Source organism: Sus scrofa, chromosome 5 (assembly GCF_000003025.6).
Source record: "Sus scrofa isolate TJ Tabasco breed Duroc chromosome 5, Sscrofa11.1, whole genome shotgun sequence".
NCBI lineage: Eukaryota > Metazoa > Chordata > Mammalia > Artiodactyla > Suidae > Sus > Sus scrofa.
The window spans coordinates 59,415,956-59,428,670 of record NC_010447.5 but is presented as its reverse complement, the minus strand read 5'-3'; the positions used below and the strand labels follow the sequence as shown (position 1 = coordinate 59,428,670).

Here is a 12,715-nt window from a genome sequence, read left to right as displayed (position 1 = left end):
CTCTCAAGGCTCAGTAGCCCCGATTTCTCCTACTGATCTCACGCACCATGATCCAGGCCCTTCTTTCTCTTGATTTCTTTCTCTTTCCACTCCCCTTTAGCCACATCTCTTCTATAATGTGGTACCCATACGTGAACACAGTATTCAATTTGTAATATAGCCAGTTAGATCCACAGAAGAAAATCGTTACTTCTTTTGATAAATATTCTGCATTTCTGTAAATGCAGCCAAAGATTGTGATAGCCTCTATAAGAAACTGCTTTTGTTTATAGTCAAAAACTTTGTTTATCACCTACTTCTTTCTTTTTTCCTTCCAGTTTTATTGATATATAATTGACATACAGCACTGTATAAGATTAAGGTGTACAATCATAATGAAATGATTATTACAGTAAATTTAATGGACATCCGTTACTGATACAAAATTAAAGAGAAAAAATTTTTTTCTTCATGATGAGAACTCAGGATTTACACTCTTAACTTTTATATATAACGTACGGCATTATTCATTAGGTTTATCATGTGGTGCATTACATCCCTAGTAATTGTCTTATAACTGGAAGTTTTTACTTTTTGACTGCCTTCGTCTAATCTCCCCTCCCTCCATCCTCCCCTCCAGTAACCACAAATCCGATCTCTTTTTTCTATGAATTTATTTATTTTTGAAATATTATTGACCTATAGCACAATGGAAGTTCCTGATACACAACATACTGACTGGATATTTCTTTTCTTTTCTTTTCTTTTTTTGTCTTTTTAGGACTGCACCCGAAGCATATGGAGGTTCCCAGGCTAGGGGTCGAATTTGAGCTACAGCCGCTGGCCTACATCACAGCCATAGCAACGCCAGATCCGAGCCTCGTCTGCGACTTACACCACAGCTCACAGCAACACCAGATCCTTATAACCCACTGAGCGAGGCCAGGGATCGAACCCTCAAATTCATGGTCCTTAGTTGGATTTGTTTCCACTTCACCATGAGGGGAATTCCTGATTGGATATTTCTACACATTTTAAAATGATCACCACAATAAGCCTGTTACCATAAAATACCCACGTCTTTTAACTAACGGCTCGTTTTCTTCTTCCAAATTTTGACCCATCTTCCAGTTAAGACTTTTTTGAATTTTGAGTTTGTCATACAGCATATTAGCTGTCTCTCCCAGCTTTGCGATAAGCTTGAATTCTGTTCATTCACTTCTTTGAAAAGAATGGTTAATAGGGGTGGGACAATAGCCGAATGCTGTGACATTCCCCTGAACCCTCCCTCTGGGCTGGCATTGGCCCTTTCTCAGGGTACACTGAAAACCACATCTCTTTATCTTGTCCCTAAGAATTCATGATGATAAACCCCACCAAAAGCTTTACTGAAATCAAGATATGGATATGACCGGAGTTCCCGTCGTGGCTCAGTGGTTAACGAATCTGACTAGGAACAATGAGGTTGCGGGTTCGATCCCTTGCCTTGCTCAGTGGGTTAAGGATGCACCATTGCCATGAGCTGTGGTGTAGGCTGGCGGCTAAGCTCTGATTGGACCCCTAGCCTGGGAACCTCCATATGCCGTGGGAGTGGCCCAAGAAATGGCAAAAAAAGACAAAAAAAAGATATGAATATGACCCTTATATTTCCCAGTGAGTGGCTCCCTTCCCAAAAGAAAACCCTCTAGCACCAGGGTTGGTAAACTGTGCCCTGCAGGCCAAATTTGGCCCGCTGCTTGTTTTTGTAAATAAAGTTTTATTGGGACACAGTCACACCTATTCATTCATCTGTCATCTATGGCGGCTTTCACGCTAGAGTGGCAGAGCAGAGTAGTTGCTATGGAAATCACCTGCTAGCAAGATATACAATATTTACCATCTTGGCCCTTCAGAGAAGGGCTGATCTCTGCTTGAGAGTGCGATTGCTCGTGGCCAGTTATAATGGGAGCTTACTGCCTACCCTGATTCTCCCTGGGACCAAATATTATTGGGGGTTTCTAGGTATGAGAGTAGAGGCCAGGACAGCTGGGCTTCGAGATTGCCTGAGCTGCTGTCTGGATGCCCTTTGTATATGACTAGCAAGGCAGTGGGACCTTCACCCCCCACCCTTTCCTTTTTTGGCCACACCCATAGCATGTAGAAGTTCCCTGCCCAGATTGAACCTGCAGCAGTGACCTGAGCCATTGTGGTGACAGCACCAGATCCTTAACCCACTGAGCCACCAGGGAACTCCTGTCCTGCTTTCTAACTTCCAGGGAAATAGTGAAGCGGGCCTGGCTGTGGGCTTTCCAGCTTTGGGGGGTGTTCCTAAGCCCTTAGATAAGGAGGAAGCGATGACTGGAGAAACGATTTGGTTAGGAAAGGACAGGGTTTCTGTGGACTCAACCCCTGCCTTTCACTTTGTCAGCCAGATCTGTGCTTTCTGCTGGTGTCTGGCCGGACCGGGAGTCCCGTGGGCCGGCCTGTGAAGTACAGCATCGTTGGAGTGGGGAACCTGATCGGCCCTCAGGTGTACATCACCGCGAGCGGGGCTGTCTACATCCTGTTTGGCTTTGGTAAGAAGCAAGGCTCATTTTTGCTACTCTCCCCAGTGGTGCATGGCGAGGCCTCCCTAGAGAGCTTCTGGAGCCACTGACACCAGCCCTCTGTCACCTCTCTCAGGGGCCCTCTGCTGCAGAGTATTAACTCCTCAGTCCCTGGCGACCTTCTCCAAAGAGAAGACTCTGTCCAGCATCCTCTTAATTGCTTCCCACTTGCCCCCTGCCAGGTTGGGCCAGGCGGGGCGGACTGGGTCCGACCCATCCCTCCACTAGGCTCTGGGTCTCGCTCCCATCCTCACCCTCGGGGAGCTCTGTCAAGTTCACCTTTCCTGTGTTGGTTCTTCTGTGCTGCTAGGGAATATCCAGGCTGTCGCCCTGCGGGACATATTTGTTCAGGCCCAGAATCGAGACAGCTCACCACCTTCCCTGCAGATAGAAGAGCCCGAGTGGGAGAAACGAAGATCCATCAACCTGTCTGAGCTCATTGATGTTTACAGGTGGGCAGGGTCTGGCCCTGTCACTGTGGGACCTGAGATCACATGTGCCCGGAGTGTCAGTGTTTACTGGGGCCAGGGAACATGTGGGCAGAAGTTTTGGGGGGTGGAGGGGAGAAGGTGCTGGCTTTTGGATGCCACCTTCTGATCTGGTTACGGGGAGTCAGAAATGCTCTTCTCTCATTAATGTAATGTGTCGCTGTCTGTGTGGGTGACCGTCACCTGTGATTACTGTGCTCATAGGTGGCAAAGAAGGATGTTTGTTTGGCATGGGAATCAGGCAGGGCATGGTGAGACTGGGGGCCTCCGTAGGGAGATAGATTTATTTAACATAACTGCTTGGAAAGCTGGGCTGAAGGACCCGCCCTACTCCTTTCCTGTATTTTTCTCCTAGTTGAAGAGTCATTTTGGCAGGAACAAGGACAGCATCCGTGAAGTCCTTTTTTTCCCCTTGTTTGTTTTTTAACTAAAAGCATGTTGATTGTCATATGCAGTGGATTTTACCCATTTCACCCTGGGCCTGGGTAATATAATCGTCTCCATTCTTTTCTCTCTCTCTCTTCTTTTTTTTTTTTTTTTTTTTGTGTGTCTTTTATCTTTTTAGGGCTGCACCCGTGGCATATGAGGTTCCCAGGCTAGGGGTCTAATCGGAGCTGTAGCTGCCAGCCTGCTCCACAGCCACCGCAATGCGGGATCTGAACCGTGTCTGCGACCTACACCACAGCTCACAGCAACGCCGGATCCTTAACCCACTGAGAAAGGCCAGGGATTGAACCTTCATCCTCACGGATGTTAGTCAGATTCATTAACCCCTGAGCCACGACGGGAACTCCTCTCCATTCTTTTCTAGGGTTTTCTCAGGCAGTGTCATAGTGTCAGTATATTTGACAGAATTTAAATAGATGGTCCCAGAGAAAGAAAGAATTCAATGAAGCGTGTGCCATGAGTTGCTGTCCCAGCTTAGTGACACTTTCGGGCCTCCTGTCCTTCCCTGCCATTGTCCTCGGCCCTGTTAGCTTTCCCAGAGCACCCAGTGGGAGAAGCACTTCTCCTGTGAGTTCCTTTTGAACTTGTGCAAATTTTCTAGGGCTCCTTGGTTTCCAAAGAAACCAAGAAAATGAAATTCAACTGGAGCGGCAGCGTGCCCTGCCTGACAGGATACTGGTGGGAGATGAATGCAGGGGTCTGTGCAGACGTGTTCGCCGAGGGGAAAAGCCCAAATCCACAGGGCCGAAATCCCATCCGAGCCTGAGACTAACCATCAGGTCTTGTTGAACTCAGCTATGGGGTCGAGCTCCTGCAGATGGTGAAAGCAGCGGATTCCAACTGCAGCAACCTCCTGATCACGACCAGACAAGGCCTCGTCCTGCTGCGGGGACAAAACCTCACCCCGTCCTGGACCTTGAGCCTTCAGGGCCTGCGCAGGTCAGCAGTGTGCTCCTCACGCTTGCTGTTTTGTCCCGCTTGCCCGTGTCTCAAAGTTGCCCAGAACCCTTGCTTGATGTCTGGGGCCAAGGCAGGGGAAGGGGGCGGGAAGGAGTTCCCATGTGCTGCTTTTTCTCTTTCCTACTGGTCACAGTCACGGTCATGTGCATTGTTCTCACTTGCAGTCAGCCTACACCTGGGTATTTCACGGATGATGAGACATTAGACTTCCTTCTGCAGATACCAAGTGGAACTGGGATGAAAAAGGTAAACCTTGGGGACTCAGAATCAGTCAAGACATCTGTCAGGTGTTAACTTCGTGCCTGGTGCTACACTCAGCATTGCAAGAAATAAAAAGAACCGGGAGTTCCTGTTGTGACGCAGTGGTTAATGAATCCGACTAGGACCCATGAGGTTGCGGGTTCAGTCCCTGCCCTTGCTCAGTGGGTTAAAGATCCGGCGTTGCCGTGAGCTGTGGTGTAGGTTGCAGACGCGGCTCGGATCCCGCGTTGCTGTGGCTCTGGCGTAGGCCGGTGGCTACAGCTCCGATTCGGCCCCTAGCCTGGGAACCTCCATATGCCGCGGGAGCGGCCCAAGAAATAGCAACAGCAACAACAACAACAACAAAAGACAAAAAGACCAAAAAAGAAAAAAAAAAAAAAAGAAAAAAAAGAACCTAAAATACAGCCCCTTCCTGCAAAGAACTCCAAGTCTAGGAGTTCCCGTTGTGGCTCAGTGGTTAACGAATCTGACTAGGAACAATGAGGTTGTGGGTTCAATCCCTGCCTTGCTCAGTGGGTTAAAGATCCGGCATTGCCGTGAACTGTGGTGTAGGTTGCAGACACAGCTCGGATCCTGCGTTGCTGTGGCTCTAGCGTAGGTTGGCGGCTACGGCTCTGATTGGACCCCTAGCCTGGGAACCTCCATATGCCGTGGGAGCGGCCCTAGAAAAGACAAAAAGACAAAAAAAAAAAAAAGAACTCCAAGTCTAGTCAAGTGGATAAAATGAAAAGTCGCAGCTGAAATCTATAGCACTGAAAGCTTTTCTAGCTCCCCTCCTTCCTGTGCAGGGGCTCCTTCTTCTGGATTCTCAACTTAGATGCACCTTCTGAAGGCTCTTAGTGGAGAAAGGCAGGTGTAAATAAATGTAATGCTTGAGTGCACATACTCCTGAGATTTCAGGACAGGTGGGCTGTGTGGGGTTGCAGGGTTGCTAGGGAGGCAGTGGGGTTGCTAGGGAGGATTGTAGAAGCAGGGGAAGATGCACTGGGCCTTGTGAATTGGGTTGCATTTCTGGAGGCGAGACGGGTGGGGAGGCAGGTCGGGTCAGGTACACCAGAGACCCAGGGACAGATAGTGGGGCGAGTTCCAAGCACACCAATAGGTCTTTCTGACTTTATGTCAGTTGCATACAGTGAGGATTTAATGATGGGAGGGACTATTTTTATTCCTGTAACATGACAGGCAGAATTCACGCTTTTACAATTTTTTTTTTTATAATTGACTGAGCCAGATTTCCCATTGTGGCCCAGCAGGTTAAGAACCTGACTAGGATCCCTGAGGATACGGGTCAGTCCTTGGCCTCCTTCAGTGGGTTAAGGATGCGGCGTTGCCTCAGACTGCAGTGTAGGTTGCAGAAGTGGCTTGGATCTCACGTTGCTGTGGCTGTGGTGTAGGCCAGCAGCTGCAGCTCTCATTCAGCCCCTAGCCCAGGAACCTCCATATGCTACAGATATGGCCCTAAAAACAAAAAAGAAAAATTGAGCATATTGGTTTTTCACCGTAAAACGTGTGTTTATATATGATCACACACTATTCCTGAGAGTGACTTCAGCAATCATGGCCTCTCGTGTATGCCCAGCTCTGTGCCAGATGCACAGGTGATGTTTGTGGAGACACAACATTAATGAGGACAAGCCACTGCCTTGTGTTAATTCAGTCATTGGGGTGCCTCCGCATGGTGCCTCGTGGCAAGGGCTGAAATGGAGGCTTGAACAGTGCCACGGGGACATGGGGAGCAGATAGAGTGAAGGGTGTCAAGAGGTGCCTGACGTTGGTTGGGGGTTAGATGTGCAGAGTCGCAAGGGCAGAGGAGAGGTTTGCCGGGTGGAGATAAGTGGGTGGGTGGAGGGGCGCTCCCGCCAGAGAGGTCAGGAGGCGCTCAGCTGATGGAGGGCTTGGAAGCAAGGCTGCAGAATGTGGATAAGGTGCTGAGGCAGTAGGGTTATCTGGGTACGAGCGGGGAACAGATCCGATGACACAAGAGCCACTTCAGGGAGAGTCCACCAGCAGTGCCAGTTGGGAAAGATGCAGTGTCTGATTGTATTTCAGGTAGAGAGTGAAATATTCCTTAGCATTCCCAGCAAGATTAAGGAAGAAGAGTATAGGAGTTCCCGTCGTGGCGCAGTGGTTAACGAATCCGACTAGGAACCATGAGGTTGCGGGTTCAATCCCTGGCCTTGCTCAGTGGGTTAAGGATCCGGCGTTGCCGTGAGCTGTGGTGTAGGTTGCAGACGCGGCTTGGATCTCGTGTTGCTGTGGCTCTGGCTGAGACCGGCGGCAGCAGCTCCAATTAGACCCCTAGCCTGGGAACCTCCATATGCCACGGCTGCTGCCTTAAAAAGGCAAAATAAAATAAAATAAAATAAAATAAAATAAAATAAAATAAAATAAAAAAGGAAGAAGAGTATATATGGGTTGGTTAAGAGCTGAGATACTGAGGTTCAGACTTGGGTTTTAACTCCTGACTTTGCCACTGACTGATAACCTTGGGCAGAGTCTGTAATCTCACCCAGGTGCGGTTTCTGCATCTGTGAAATGGGAGGAATAAGACCGCCTCCCTTCATGGGATTGTTGTGACAGTTAAATGAGATAATCTGTGGGACTGGGTACAGTGTTTTAGTGCAGTGTCTCTAGACGTCTTCTCTTCCCAAGACTGCCAGAGGGAATCTTGGACTGCTAGCCTTTTTCCTCCCCTGCCTGTTCTTGGCGACACAGCATTGGATCCTGGGCAGAGAAGGGCAGGCCCGGGACAGGACACTGGGAGCAGAGAAGGGCCCTGGAAGGAGGGGGCAGTTCTCCTGCTCATTGCAGAGCAGAGACACAAGGAGAGAGGCCATAAAAGTGCTGGGGCTGGAGGTGGCTGCGGAGTATTTTGGGGATTATGGCAAACGAGAGGCTATTAGTTATCGAACTATGAGGTAGGAGGTCTTTCGGGGTGGAAAAGAGATATTCGTGCTCTCAGAGATTATGAATTCTGTTCCCTTAAGTATCCTTTGAGAGCTGCCACTCGGAAGTGAATTTTCTCTTAATTCATGTTTTTTGCCTGTTCAGACTATGCTCTTTTAAATTTGTGACCACCTCGAGCTGAGCTATACATGCCATGATGCACGTGGCAGAGTCAAACTCCTAAAGCTTTTAGCACAGGGGATAGAAAAGAGCTGTCACCTAACGGTGACAGTCGCCAGAGAGAGGAGCGGGGATGAGGCAAGGGTTCTAGCACCGCCACTGCCGAGCGGCTGCTCCATCCTAAACAGGGAACAGTCGGCCTCTCTTCTCTCCCTGGGCCTCCGTTTCCTCACCTGTAAGATGGGAAGTGGCCTAGGTGATTGACATGTCCCTTCCCACAGGAGCGTTCTGCACTTGCTCCAGCTCTAACCAGGGTCCTGGACCTCGTTGTTAGTTAGCACTCTCTGAATACCCCATTGTTTGAATCGAATAAGCTCCCCTGTTAATATCTGTGTTATTTGCACATCTGTGGGATTGTCTGGTGTTTTGCTTGTCTGTGTTTTCTTGACCTGCTGCCTTCCTGAGGATGGGCTGTACTCACTGTCTTCCTTTTGTAGGTGATGGTGGTGGATGGGGACTCTGGGCTGGTCACTTGGAGTTACAGTGTCCCCTGTCGCATGCGAGAAACCCCAACCACCTCAGCGGCCACTGTGGACCAGAAGTCTGTCTTCCTCTTCTGGGCTGAAGGGCTGTCAGCTCCATCTCCCAGTTCGGTGAGTGAGCCTGGGAGGGTCCCCATGTCACTTTGTCAGATGGCAGCTGTCCTGGGGCTGCCTGGGTCCAGAGGTGATATTAAAGCATCTGGGCTTCCAAGTGGTTTGGGTGGAGACAGAACGGCCCTCGAGAGGCCAGACCAGGAACCTGCTCCCTCCTGCTTCCTCTGCTTTGCCTTTAAACCCAGCAGCGACAGCTGACCACAGCCCCCAGCCGCTGGCTCCCAACAATGGGAGGCGTGGATAGAAGGTACAGAGTCTGGGTCCAGGAGTTCTTATTGTGGCTCAGTGGGTGAAATGAGTGTGGGGGCAGGTGGCAAAGCCATGGGGTGGGACACTGGACTGAGAATAGGAGTTCACCTGCAGGATTATGGGAGAGGAGGTCTGATACGTGGAAAGCAAATTCGAGAACGTTTTAAATGCTCTTCTGCATTTAAATGTCCGGCGTTTTAGTGGGTTGAGGAGGCAGGCTGCCACCCATAGTAGGCGTCTGGGAATTTTGAGTAAGACCCACCCTGATTTAATTCACTTATCCACAAGTTGACCAGCATCTCCTGTGTGCCAGGGACTCAAGGCACCCTGGGCGCAGTGCTGCCCTCTGGAGGCGGAGATGCAGAGCCCGAGAGAGGGAGACGCCTGAGTTCACCTGTGTTCAGCTGCAGGCTCTGGATCAAGTCACTTAACATTCCTGAGCCTCGTGCTCTTTATCTGTCAATGAAGATGCTAATATAGTGCCTCATTCCAGGATCAGATTTACAGAAATGATTGTCCTAACTCTGTGGCTCCCTGACATGTGACTGTGGGTCATGTACCTTAACATTGAACTTCCTGGTTTCCTCCTGTAATAAAATGAGGGGCTCAGACCAGGTGACTCTCAAATGTAAGCATCTATAAATAACCACAAAGCAAGGGCATGTTACTCTAATAGAGGTGCTAATACAAAGTTTAGACGGAAGCCCCAAGGGGGGGGTATTAATTTTGTTGGGGACAATTAGGGAGCTTTTCATGAAAGAGGTGACATCAAGTTGGGGGCCTCCAGAAGAGAAGTGTTTTAATATGTGGAAGTGGGCTCAAGAGGATGGTTAGATGTCTAAGGGGAAGCAACACTGGCAAAGGTTAGAAAAAGCCAAGTGAAGCATGTGCTTGTTTCATGGAATTTTTTTTTTTTTTTTTTTTTTCTTTTTAGAGCTACACCCAGGGCATATGGAAGTTCCCAGGCTAGGGGTTGAATCTGAGCTGCAGCTGCCGGCGTACACCACAGCCATAGCCATACCAGATCTGAGCCGCATCTGCAGCCTATGCTGCAGCTTGCAGCAATGCTGGGTCCTTAACCACTGAGCGAGGCCATGGGTTGAACCTGCATCCTCACAGACACTATGTAGAGTTCTTAACCCACTGAGCCACAATAGAAATTCCCTGTTTTACAGAATTTGTGTTTCCTAATTAATGACTTCTGTCTGGTCTATGTCCTGTCTATTTCAGAATGGGAGTTGCCACTGTGGCTCAGCAGATTAAGAACCTAGCTAGTGTCCATGAGGATGCCGGTTTGATCCCTGGCCTCACTCAGTGGGTTAAGGATCTGGCATTGCTGTGGCTGTGGTGCAGGGCTGCAAATGCAGCTCCGATTTGACCCCTAGCCTGGGAACTTCCATTTGCTGCAGGTGTGGCCCTGAAAAGGAAAAAAAAGTAAAAAAACAAAAACAAAAAAAACCAAGGATGGGTAAGATTTTTGTAAAATTTGTTTTTAGCTTGACACTTGCAATTGGCCCTAATAGTCAGGGAAAGCCAAAATCTTTGGCTCATAGTGTTTCCCCATGCACAAAGCCAATTTCCAGCTTCCCTGGAAAGTCACTTTCTGTCCTGGGCCCTCCCACTTCCTTTCTAACTCTCCTTTTCCTGTAAGGGAGAAAGCACGGACCTCGCCTTGGTGGTTTGAAGAAGCTTAGGCTTAGTGTTTTGATCCCTTTGAAGTAGCGTCTCTCATGGGCGGGGGTTTCTCTTAGACACGCCGTAGTGGTTGGGCTCAGGCCTCCGTGTTGGGGCGTTGGAGGCACTCGGTGATCCTTACCATCTGTGTCACCTTTGCATCTCAGCGGCTGGACTGACCTTTGCCCTCACTGTTTCTCGTTGTCAGGATGTCACCCTAGGAACCGAGGCCCCTGACCTTCACCACCTTTACCTCCTGCACCCGGCCTTCCCCTCGATTCTTCTGGATCTGGCCAATGCCACGGGGACCGTGACGGCTTCAGAGGGTAGGTCCGGGGCCGGTGGGGGTCTGTGTGCCCAGATGAGGGGAGAGGACGCTCCCATTGTCCCACCACGGGGAGGTGTGTGCTGGCAAGTGACCTGTGTGCCCGCCATGCCCGGGCATTTCCCCTGGGGGCGCTGCCACCCGGGGCCATCGCCAGAGAGCAATGGGGGTATACCTGGCTCATGGGGTGAGGACCCGTGTTGCCTGGAGGTGCTGAAAGCTGAGGGGCAGTGCTGCCCCCTCCCCAAGGGTCCCAGGAGCTAAGGACTCAGCAGATGTTTATTGACCATCAACGGCGCCCCAGTGCTGGGAATACAAACCAGACTAGTTTCTCGACCCTGGAGGAGCTTGGGACCTGGAATTCACTGCAAGGGATGGAACAGAGAAGGCTGTTCCCCCAGGCATCCGTTTAGGCTCCATAGAGACTTTCTTTGGACCAAAGTGCACACGCTCATTGCATCGAAACTGGAGCCAGGGAAAGAGACAGAAAAGTTGCCCCTTACCTGACCACTCATAGCCACTCTTAACATTTGGGACGTGTTCTGCTTTATATATGCAGCTAAATAACATCACAGAGCAAAATTGGAACCACGTTCTAGGGACCTGTAATAGTCCTGGAAAGTCGGCCACTGCCGCTGGTCTGGGACAGTCTCCTTCCCAGAGGTGGCCTCGGAGCCTGCTGTTCCTGCTAGGGAGGACAGGCTGGCCACGGTCCCTTTCTTCACTTCCTTTCCATATTCTCTTACGTCCAAAGACTTGTTCGCTTCTTCCCAGCTCCTTTGCCTCGAAGCTGAAGCTGGTGCTTTGACTCTGGGTTCAGTGGGCTGTATGGGGAAGATGAGCCATTCTGGAACCTGCAGGCCCCCCAGCCCCAGCTCTATGTGTGGTGGGGGCCGTTTCCAGAAGCCTGTGATTAGCTCTAAATGAACTCTTTTTCAATATTAGCATAAATTATTATTCAGTGAACATTATGTAAATGTAAGTTAGAATCGAGACGATTTTTATTACGACACCTGGTTTGTAGATGAGGCACAGTCCACACCAACTAGGTACATAGCTTTTGTGACCAGGTGCTGACACTCTAGGCATTCTCAGAATTTCTAGCTTGTTCTGCTCACTTTTCTACTGAATTGTTGCCACAGTTGGCCTGTCCTTTCACTTCCTGATCGGGGGCTTCCTTAGAAGTAGCTTCAGGAGTTCCTGCTGTGGCGCAGTAGAAAATAATCCAACTAGGAACCATGAGATTGAGGGTTCGATCCCTGGCCTCGCTCAGTGGGTTAAGGATCCAGCGTTGCCGTGAGCTGTGGTGTAGATGGAAAATGTGGCTCGGTTCCTGCGTTGCTGTGGCTCTGGTGTAGGCTGGCAGCTGTAGCTCCGATTTGACTCTAGCCTGGGAATCTCCATGTGCTACGGGTGCGGGCCTAAAAACAAAGAAAAAAATAAAAAGAAATAGCTTCAGAGAAACGCAGGTGCAGAGACCAGGAATTTGCTGCTTTGCCGACCCCAGTCACTTACCCCTGTGCATCCATGTCTGGTTGATGCCTTGCCTTGATCGCGTGCTCAAGAGACTTCCGGTTTGAATTAGCAGAAGGAGGAAATGAGTGAATGAATCCAGTTGCTGAGCCAAACCACTCTCCCGTTGGTGGGAGTTTTCTGTCCTCTCTAACTGCTCTTGTTTTTGTCCTTCCTCAGTTGGGATCAACGACCTCTGGAAAGATGCCTTTTATGTTACCAGGACAACAGGGCCCAGCTCCGAAGGCCACCCGGCACCCCTGGTGGTCAGCAAGCTTAGTCTGCGGTGGGCGCTGATGGAGGGCCAAGTGGTCCAGCTAAAGGAGACCACCCCCAAAATTGGCCGCGGGGAGCTGCGGAGATTCCTCTCTAGGATAAAGTTCGTTGATTCTCCCTACCAGGTGAAGAGCTTGTGAAAGAGAAGGTTGGTTACTTCTGAGGGTTTAGGACACATACTACCAATTCCAAGTCTGCTCTTTAGAAGGTAGGGCGAACGGGGAACAGCTGGGTATC

The 12,715-nt window shown here is 49.8% G+C and overlaps 1 protein-coding gene across 4 annotated transcripts in view; it reads left to right on the top strand.

Moving 5' to 3' along the window:
* The window catches only part of FAM234B (family with sequence similarity 234 member B), an 82,145-nt gene that overhangs the window by 64,382 nt on the left and 5,048 nt on the right, over positions 1-12,715 (top strand). For 2 of the 4 annotated variants that reach the window (XM_021091037.1, NM_001244956.1), the window contains 7 exon segments: positions 2,387-2,534; positions 2,875-3,016; positions 4,295-4,438; positions 4,624-4,705; positions 8,284-8,439; positions 10,574-10,691; positions 12,383-12,603. In XM_021091037.1, coding sequence (XP_020946696.1) covers positions 2,387-2,534; positions 2,875-3,016; positions 4,295-4,438; positions 4,624-4,705; positions 8,284-8,439; positions 10,574-10,691; positions 12,383-12,603 — 1,011 coding nt within the window. 4 annotated transcript variants of the gene reach the window in all.